Here is a 10,319-nt window from a genome sequence, read left to right on the forward strand (position 1 = left end):
TGTGAGGGAAGGCACCTTAGAGACAGACCACACCTACACACACTCCTACTGTTCATGAGGGTGAGGGCTGGCATTAGGAGCACTGCCCCTTGTAGGCAGGGCTGTAGAGAAAGCTCCCCTCTCATAAGGACAGGTGTGAGCCATTAGTGCCTCTTTGTCTGAGGCCTGGTAGATGTGTGGTGGGACTGTCTTGTCTGTGCAGGTAAAGAGAACTGCGCAGATAGAAAAGATTATTTGATTGCACATTTTATTTTGTGTTCTGGGGAATTTTGACTAGTATCCCCACACAGAATCGTGGTGCAGCCGTGTCCTCTTGATCCAGTTGAATGTGCTGTAGACCCATGCTGGGAAGGTAGGCTGCTGATTACCCAGTGTTTAATTTCATCAGAATACAGAAATTATTAGTGATGTATCCATTTAATTCTTTAGGACATGAGTCAGCCTTTTCCCCGAGTCACAGTATAGAGCCAGTCAGCTCCACCAGTACCAGTGTCTGACAGGGCCCCAGACTGAAAAGGTAACCTCAACTGACATGGTAATGTAGGAGGGTTATCCCCTCTGAGGTATATTTGTCAGTCAATTTAATGGCTGTTTTGCTTTGTTTCAGATTTAGTGCCAGACTGCTGCTTTGCCTGGGCCGATGTGCCATGCGGCTTGGTTGAAGTTTGCTGAGAGTTTCCCATTGCTATGACTGCAAACAGCTCATCTTAACCTGTCTACTGTCCTTTACTGTCCCTGACTGTATCAATTTATAATTGTGAACCAACCGAGCATTAACTTTGTATTTTCTTTTGTTTGTTTGTCAGGCAGAGGGAGGATCTGCGGGGAGTATCCGTGGTATATGCACCCTTCTTTGCATGCAGTGTGATTGGTTTGAAGAGTGGTTGGCACCCAAAAGTAGTTTAGATTTACTTAAATTGTTGCAGTGTCCGTTGCAGTGATTTGCTGTGATCACGGTGTGCACGTGGTGGTTGCTACTGGGTCTTGCGATAGTATCTCCCCGTGGTGAGTACCCTGTCTGACATCTTTTTATTAGCAGGTAGTGTATATTTGCAGTATACCCCTGCTTGATTTTATTTGTTGTAACAAATTAATCAAAATAACTCAGCTATTTGTAGCTTTTAAATATTTATTAACTTTGTAACATTAAAGATAATTTTTCAAGCTAATCGTTGTTCTTCCCTCCTTCCATTATCAGATCAATCATCATCAGTTGCTTCAGTTTGCACAATAAATAGAATTTGGATTTGAATGCACGTCTCTGGCTCTCCTTGTACCTGGGGATAAATTTGTTTGTGGGTTTATATAGAGACCCTCACAGTGGGGTTGGTCACAAACTGGCGTTGTCGGCAGGATTGAGCCCCAAACGTGCATTCAACTCGGTTGGTTCACTGGAGTGAATTCAAGAGTTTTATTTGGACTGTATTTTAACAGTTTGTTGTTTTTCTCCTTTTTTTTCTTTTCTCAAGGCAAAGCAGCAGCTGGCAGTCGGTATAATTTTGGAGCGTCCCCCCCATTTAGTGATAGGAGTTGCTTGTCCCTTCGCCTATCTTCCCCAGGATGAACCAACAAAATGTCTCTCAGCCACAGGCAGGTCCCTCTGGTCCCCCTGCCCAGTCTCTACCCCAAGAGAGGTTGGTGTATATACCTAGGGAACGGTCTTGCCCGCTCTTTAGTGGTACTGGAGAAATGGGAGTCCAGAGCTGGATTGAAGAAATAAAATCCATTATGCGTACTCGCAGGCTTGCCCCCATTGACAGGGCCCATTTTATTTATGACCATTTGATTGGTGATGCTCGAGAGGAAATTAAATATCGGCCTACTCAAGTGAGGGAGGACCCTGATCAGATCTTTGATATCCTCCTGGCTCAGTATAGTTGTCCCATGTCTTTTATTTCACTTAAAGAAGCATTTTATGCTAGAAAACAACAGGAAGGTGAGTCTTTGAGGGAGTTCTCTCACGCATTGTTTGTACTGATGGACAAGATGACCCAGAGCTGTCCAGAGAAACGTGTTCCTGACGCCACTAGTTTACTGCGGGACCAGTTTATAGAGTGTGTTTGGGATGGGAATTTGAGCCGGGAACTTAAGAGAATTGTTCGTGACCACCCTGATTATGACCTCCATACTATTAGAGATGAAGCTATTAGATGGGAGCGGGAGGGCAGATCTGGGGGGGAACTGGGGAGACCCCGGAGTTATTCTGTCCCCTCAGTGTATAGCATGCAACATACAGGACAGGTCAGAGCACAGAAAGATACTGTAGGGTCAGAATTAGCCGAACTTAAGGATATATTAAGACAGCAACAGGCTCAAATTAATCAGCTCACACAGGAATTGAGGTCAACTCACACTTCATTTAAGACCAGGAACACTCAGAGGAGGGGACCAATCATCTGTAAACGATGTCAAAAACCTGGCCATTATGCAAAAGACTGTGACAACGAAAGGGTAGTTGCCCCCCCGCCTACTCATTGGAGTCAAAATTCAGCCGCTCAACATTTTTTGCCCACCCCACACTCTCTATCCCACCAGGCGGAAAACTAGCTCCCTCTGTTATGTTGAGCCACATTTCAGATGGGGACAATACTGGCTCCTCTAATGACTCTCAAACCCCTGACCCCACGTTCAATTTGGTAGGCCCCTGCCCAAAGGTTACCATTACTATGGGGGGGGTGGATATCCCTTGTCTATTGGACACTGGATCTATGGTTACTACCATCACAGAGAGTTTGTTTGCCAAACATTTTGAAAAATGGGGCCCTGAGGGACTGAAAGCATGCCATTGGCTAAAGTTACGTGCAGCAAATGGGCTAGAAATCCCCTACATCGGATACATGGAACTTGATTTTCAAGTATTGGGCAAACAAATCCCCAAGCGTGGTGTTTTGGTTGTCCGAGACCCACCAGGTACCAGCCCCAACTCAGAAACTTGCGGCGTTCTGGGTATGAATGTGGTGCGGGAGTGCTACAGTGAACTGTTTTTGGAACATGGAAATGCACTTTTTGATCTCCCCCCAGTCAAACAGGATCCCTGGCAGGGGGCGTTGCAGTTCTGTCACAGGGCCCAATTTCAGACTGAACCTCAAGTGAGTGGTCCTGTTAAAGTTAAGGGCAAAAAGAAGATCTATATACCTGCAGGGACAGTGAAATTGGTGCCCACCACCTGCAGAAAGACATCTACAGTCCACACTGGGTCAGCCCTCTTCGAACCATTGGATGCAGGTTTGCCACATGGTCTTCTGGCCTCCCCAGCCCTGGTTAAAGTGGTCAATGGTGTTGCATTTATCCCTGTCACTAATGTTGGAGCTATGGGCGCAACCTTATTTCCCCGCTTCCAGATTGGTACCCTCTGCCAGGCCGATATCCTCAACAAATCTAATGGCACTAATGTGACCTTGGAGGAAGAGGCTGAGACCAGAGAAAATGTGGTTACCATAACAACCCAGCATGTGGAAGAGAACTCAGTGTTGGCGGCAATCGAATCCCTTGACCTGTCCTCCCTCACAGCTGAAGACCAGGTGAGAGTGAGGTCCCTTTTGTGCAATTATCAGTCTGTTTTTTCTTCACATGACAGTGATTTGGGGTGTACAAATTTAATTGCACATGAAATCCCTCTCCTAGATGAGACCCCAGTTCGCCAGCGGTACAGGTGCATTCCACCTTCCGAATATGATGCTGTCAAGGCACATATTCAGCAGCTCCTAGAGAGTGAAGTGATCCGTGAGAGCTGTAGTCCCTTTGCTTCCCCAATTGTGGTAGTGAAAAAGAAGGATTCTACAATAAGGCTTTGTGTGGACTACCGGCTCCTGAACTCTAAAACTAGAAAAGATGCCTTCCCGTTACCCAGAATTGAGGAGTCCCTTGATGTTCTGTCTGGTGCCCGCTGGTTTTCAACACTAGATCTAGCTAGTGGGTATAACCAAGTCCCAGTTGCTGAATCTGACAAGATGAAAACAGCGTTTTGTACGCCTTTTGGGCTGTTTGAATTTAACAGAATGCCTTTTGGCCTATGTAATGCGCCTAGCACTTTTCAAAGGCTAATGGAAAGAATATTTGGATCACAAAATCATCAGTCTTTATTGTTATATCTGGACGATGTCATTATTTTTTCTGCCACCATAGAAGAACATATCCAACGTCTGTCAGCTGTGTTGGAGACCCTGCGTGTGCAGAATTTGAAGGCTAAACTGGAGAAGTGCCACTTCCTGAAGACGGAGGTAAAGTACCTTGGCCATGTTATTTCCAAAGACGGTGTAGCAACTGACCCTGATAAAATCTCTGTAGTGTCCACTTGGCAGATCCCCAAGACTGTTGCTGAGCTGAGGTCATTCCTCGGCTTTGCAAGCTACTACCGTCGCTTTGTCCCAGGCTTCGCCAGACTGGCTGCACCTTTACATCGGCTTGTGGCTGACTTGGTCGGCCCCAAGACAAAAAAACCCTCGAAGCGGCCGCTACTGGAAGTTTGGACGGAACAATGCGAACAGAGCTTTCAAGGTCTCAAAACCAGGTTAGTGGAATCCCCTGTTTTGGCATATGCAAATTTTTCACTCCCTTTCATCCTGGAAATTGATGCCAGCCATTGGGGGCTCGGTGCAGTGCTTTCACAGCAACAGGATGGTAAAGTACGGCCTATTGCATATGCCAGCAGGGGCTTAAAGCCCACAGAACGGAACATGTCAAATTACAGCTCTATGAAATTAGAGTTTCTGGCCTTGAAATGGGCTATAACAGAAAAATTTAGAGAATACCTGTTGGGCCAGAAGTGTGTTGTCTACACAGACAATAATCCCTTGAGTCATCTGTCCACTGCAAAGCTTGGGGCGCTGGAACAACGCTGGGCATCACAACTCTCTTCCTTCGACTTTTCCATCAAGTATCGCCCAGGTCGCACCAATGGCAATGCGGATGCACTTTCCCGCCAGTATCAACCGTCAGAGCTAATGGCATCCATTGAAGCTCAGCTGCCTGGCACCCCTCTTCCCACCACGCTACTTCAGACCAAAGCCCCACCTTACCAGCAGGTAACACAAGCTGTTGTCTCTGTTTTTCCATCTCATTCCTCTGCTGATCTTGCTGCCTTACAGGGAGATGATCCAACAATCAGTACGTTCCTGACGTTTTGGCGGAGACGTGCAGGGCCAGACCAACAAGAACGGGCCAGCTTGCCTTTCCCAGTACTGGAAATGCTACGTCAATGGAAAAAGCTGGTGGAAAAAGACGGAGTCCTCTACCGTCAAGGGTTTCAGCCTGAGGGCGGAGAGAGCATACACCAGCTAGTTTTGCCACAAAGCCTAAAAGGTGAGGTCTTACACCAGTTACATAATGAACATGGCCACCAAGGGATGGACAGAACAGTGGATCTGGTGCGGCAAAGGTGTTATTGGCCCGGCATGCTGAAAGAGATCCAGAACCACTGCCAACAATGCGAACGGTGTGCACTGGCCAAAGCAGTCCATCCTAAACCAAGGACACTGATGGGCCACCTCTTGGCCTCTAGGCCAAATCAAATCTTGGCTATGGATTTCACATGTCTTGAACCCTCCATAGATGGCCGTGAAAATGTGTTGATTCTAACTGATGTCTTTTCTAAATACACTCAGGCCATTGTTACAAGGGACCAGAAGGCAACTACGGTGGCCCAAGTACTCGTCCATGAGTGGTTTTATCGTTTCGGGGTCCCTGCCAGAATCCACTCGGACCAGGGAAGGAGTTTTGAAGGCGCTGTGATCCAACAGCTGTGCCAGACGTATGGGGTGGAAAAGACTCGCACCACCCCATATCACCCACAAGGTAATGGACAATGTGAGCGCTTTAATAGGACATTGCATGACCTATTAAGGACACTATCACCTGAGCAGAAAAGGAATTGGCCCATGTACCTGCAGCAACTTACCTTTGCTTATAATACCACTGTACATCAAACCACGGGCGAACAACCATACTTCCTGATGTTTGGCCAAGAATCCCAGCTGCCCATTGACTTCTTATTGGGAAGGGTGGGAGAGCCGGTGCAGGGTCCAGTTCACAGCTGGGTACAGGACCATCACAAGCGCCTTAAAGTTGCTTTTCACGGAGCTCAGAAACGAACACAAGCAGCTGCGCATAAACGTGCAGATCGTCAACATGCACCAGCTTCTGATCCACTGCAATTACATCAACTGGTGTACGTTCGAGACCACAACATCAGGGGCAGAAACAAAATTCAAGATCATTGGAGTCCGGTCCCCTACTGTATTCTCAAGGTCCCTGACGGCGCTGGCCCAGTGTATACAGTGGCGCCTATCCATCATCCAGAAAAGGTAAAGCACGTTCACAGACAACTCATCAGACCAATACCCAGTAACCTTTGTGAAAAAATCAACAGGAACTTACAGATGACTGAGGGACCCAGGAACCAGCTGGAGCCACAATTGGACGCAGAGGATGGAGATCTCTATGTGTTACGACAAAATGAGCCTCCGACAGGTAACACGTCTCCTCCTCCATCAATGCCTGCGGAGCCTCAACCACAAAGAGCATCAGACCAGCCCACCACCTCATCGGGTCCACGGCCCAGTGCTGGACCTCAATCAGACTCTCTAAGAGTACAGGTTCGTGTCCCTTCTCCCCCACTCCCAAATACTGCTCTTAGAAGAACAACACGCTCTACCGCAGGACATCATATCAATATTCATCGCCTGCCACAGTCAGCCGCTGTAATGTCGCCTTGCACTAACTCCATCTCAGTTTTTTATAGACCCTGGGTTTAACGATCCATTGTTGGGACACCAATGCAAAAACCAGGGGGTAGATGTGAGGGAAGGCACCTTAGAGACAGACCACACCTACACACACTCCTACTGTTCATGAGGGTGAGGGCTGGCATTAGGAGCACTGCCCCTTGTAGGCAGGGCTGTAGAGAAAGCTCCCCTCTCATAAGGACAGGTGTGAGCCATTAGTGCCTCTTTGTCTGAGGCCTGGTAGATGTGTGGTGGGACTGTCTTGTCTGTGCAGGTAAAGAGAACTGCGCAGATAGAAAAGATTATTTGATTGCACATTTTATTTTGTGTTCTGGGGAATTTTGACTAGTATCCCCACACAGAATCGTGGTGCAGCCGTGTCCTCTTGATCCAGTTGAATGTGCTGTAGACCCATGCTGGGAAGGTAGGCTGCTGATTACCCAGTGTTTAATTTCATCAGAATACAGAAATTATTAGTGATGTATCCATTTAATTCTTTAGGACATGAGTCAGCCTTTTCCCCGAGTCACAGTATAGAGCCAGTCAGCTCCACCAGTACCAGTGTCTGACAGGGCCCCAGACTGAAAAGGTAACCTCAACTGACATGGTAATGTAGGAGGGTTATCCCCTCTGAGGTATATTTGTCAGTCAATTTAATGGCTGTTTTGCTTTGTTTCAGATTTAGTGCCAGACTGCTGCTTTGCCTGGGCCGATGTGCCATGCGGCTTGGTTGAAGTTTGCTGAGAGTTTCCCATTGCTATGACTGCAAACAGCTCATCTTAACCTGTCTACTGTCCTTTACTGTCCCTGACTGTATCAATTTATAATTGTGAACCAACCGAGCATTAACTTTGTATTTTCTTTTGTTTGTTTGTCAGGCAGAGGGAGGATCTGCGGGGAGTATCCGTGGTATATGCACCCTTCTTTGCATGCAGTGTGATTGGTTTGAAGAGTGGTTGGCACCCAAAAGTAGTTTAGATTTACTTAAATTGTTGCAGTGTCCGTTGCAGTGATTTGCTGTGATCACGGTGTGCACGTGGTGGTTGCTACTGGGTCTTGCGATAGTATCTCCCCGTGGTGAGTACCCTGTCTGACATCTTTTTATTAGCAGGTAGTGTATATTTGCAGTATACCCCTGCTTGATTTTATTTGTTGTAACAAATTAATCAAAATAACTCAGCTATTTGTAGCTTTTAAATATTTATTAACTTTGTAACATTAAAGATAATTTTTCAAGCTAATCGTTGTTCTTCCCTCCTTCCATTATCAGATCAATCATCATCAGTTGCTTCAGTTTGCACAATAAATAGAATTTGGATTTGAATGCACGTCTCTGGCTCTCCTTGTACCTGGGGATAAATTTGTTTGTGGGTTTATATAGAGACCCTCACAGTGGGGTTGGTCACATAATGATAACTCTTAAGTTATATTATCCATTTTTGAAAGAAACTGAGAAAGTCATTGTTGTGAACAAGGACTCATTAGGTGAATGAATGGGTCGTTAGGTGAATGAATGGTGCAGACAACTCCACTGCAGTATGTGGAGGTCCACTCTTTGATAGGTAAATGTCGCTCAGAGATCTAAGTCCCCTGTTGGCAATTTCTTTAAAAATAATTAAAAGTCACATTTTCAGTAATATTATGGTAAAACACCTTAAAAGTAAATTTTATATTCCATTTTTGTTTTTTCAAAATAAGCGTAAACATAAGACCCCTCTTGGCAGCTTGGCCTGACAGGTCCCCTCTTACCCCTATTGGTGTGTGTGTGTGTGTGTGTGTGTGTGTGTGTGTGTGTGTGTGTGTGCGCGTGCGCTTCTGTTTAGGGCGGCGGGTAGGGGCACAAAAAAAATATTTGCACCGGGGCCTATCACCATGATGTTACGCCTGTGCACCAGCTGGATGGCCTTTCCTTCCTCCGTTAGAGGCTCCCCAACTGAACGGAGCTGGATGAAGTGGTGGAAGTTCCAGTTGACCCGTTTTGTTCCCTTGTAGCTCCTGTACTTGACGAAGGAGAAGTACTTGAGCCCCAAACTGCTCAACCCCGCCACAAGGCATGCAGCAGGGTCACGTCCCTTTCCCTCCTCCAACTGCAGCATCCTAGGGAACACACAGGGGTATCTGAAGTGCTTCCTGTGTTCTAGCATCTTCTCTGCCAGCTCCTGGTAGTCCAGGGAGTCCTTGAGCACTACAGCCTCGTCATCCTCCCCCTTGAGGAGGGACATGGGGATGTATTGGTTGCTTTGGTAGATGTCTTTCAAAGCCACCTTCAGCATCTCCCTTCCCAGCTCTGACTCAGAGGAGAGTAGGGATCCAGTGAACGGGAACAGCCTCTCAATCCTGAATTGCTGGGTGGGTACACCTGTCCAGTTGTGAAGTGGTGGAGGCGCCTCCCCAGCGCTTGCAGAGAACCATGGCGCGAAGCCCAGGAAACCTCGCTGCCTGGTACAGCTGTTCACATTCGTGGAGCTGGTCCCCAGCTGTTGCTGCAGCCCCTATCCAGGACACTCCTTGGCTGGCCATGGAAGTGCTCCTCCAGGGCCAGCTCCAACTGAAAGCCTCCTTTCCCTCCTTTCCCGTTGTCCTGCTGGTGGAGTGCCGACAGGGCCTCCAGACAGTGCTCCACCACACCATTGTGGAGTTGGCGAATCCCACGGTTGTGCACCTCCTTAAATGGGAGCAGCATGACCTCATCCTTGAGCAGCTGCAGCATGCCTTTCTCACAGAACAAGCTCCTACTCATGACATCAGGGATGGGGCATGTCCCCTGAAGAGAAGGACACCTTCCACTCGGACTGGCAGGCGGTGCAGACCCAGACTCTGCATGGCTTTATTTGTTTTGTTGTGGGGGAGGCCACAACACGCAATCACCCCACTGACTGGGTGGCGATAGAATGGGTTCTGCTGGGTGTGGGGGGAATCACAGTAAAGTTGCATGATGTTGAGCATTATCCCATCCTTCTGCACCTTGAATAATGACCACAACCTGCTGTCGACATCCATGGGTTTGCTGTCCAAGTTAGATTGAAAATTGGCAGCCTCATGGATGGACAGGTTGGTAAAGACATTACCACCTGTTACGGTGCTAGGCTCGCCTCGGCTCTACCTAATCAAAAAACCCCTCCCAAAGGTTAGCCCAGCACCTAACATGAACCTACCAGTCCCTGCGTGATGCATCGACCTGTACGTGAAGTTACTGCCCTGGGTGAGTGCATTCGTTTCCTATCTGGAGGGGGACGTGTGCTGTGGGAAAACTCACCCAGGTTAGCTGCGCGTGCCCTGTCCGTGGTCGGCTCCGGCCGTCTCCTTTGACTTCGGTTTCTTGGACAGCCCGCTCTTTGTTTCGTTGTTTCAGTTCATTAAGTGTGGGTCAAAAAGAAAAACAAGTGGTGGTGTGGTGGATGTCGCTTCAGTCTTCTCGGTGTCGTTGAGTCACCTTTTCCCCGTGGCGTCTCCCTCGTGAGCCTCTGCCTCCTTCCTCCTTCTGGCCCAAAATCCCGACTTCCTCCTCGGGAGCAGCTGCCAACAATTTAGAGAATCCCCCAACACCACGCCCCCTTCTCACGTGTATGTCAGTGAGTCCCTAGCAACCACTCTACC

General features: G+C 47.8%; 1 protein-coding gene and 2 long non-coding RNA genes across 3 annotated transcripts in view; 2 read left to right on the forward strand and 1 right to left on the reverse strand.

Annotated features, from left to right (window-relative positions):
- Nucleotides 1–74, reverse strand: part of LOC146970109 (contactin-associated protein-like 4) — a 137,067-nt gene extending 136,993 nt beyond the window's left edge. Inside the window, exon 1 of the mRNA XM_085804619.1 lies at nucleotides 50–74. Within this exon, the coding sequence (XP_085660745.1) occupies nucleotides 50–74 (25 nt within the window). The remainder of the gene's footprint in view (nucleotides 1–49) is intronic.
- Nucleotides 75–106: 32 nt separating this feature from the next.
- On the forward strand, nucleotides 107–1,164 carry LOC146970126 (uncharacterized). The gene is made up of 4 exons (XR_015038008.1): nucleotides 107–202; nucleotides 291–352; nucleotides 430–517; nucleotides 608–1,164. It is a non-coding gene; the product is annotated as an uncharacterized LOC146970126 (long non-coding RNA).
- Nucleotides 1,165–6,900: 5,736 nt separating this feature from the next.
- On the forward strand, nucleotides 6,901–8,039 carry LOC146970127 (uncharacterized). Its single transcript, XR_015038093.1, has 4 exons — nucleotides 6,901–6,996; nucleotides 7,085–7,146; nucleotides 7,224–7,311; nucleotides 7,402–8,039. It is a non-coding gene; the product is annotated as an uncharacterized LOC146970127 (long non-coding RNA).
- The last annotated feature ends 2,280 nt before the right edge of the window (nucleotides 8,040–10,319 follow it).

The sequence above is a fragment of the Trachurus japonicus genome, chromosome 17 (assembly GCF_045865225.1).
Source record: "Trachurus japonicus isolate A0001 chromosome 17, Traja_1.0".
Classification (NCBI taxonomy): domain Eukaryota; kingdom Metazoa; phylum Chordata; class Actinopteri; order Carangiformes; family Carangidae; genus Trachurus; species Trachurus japonicus.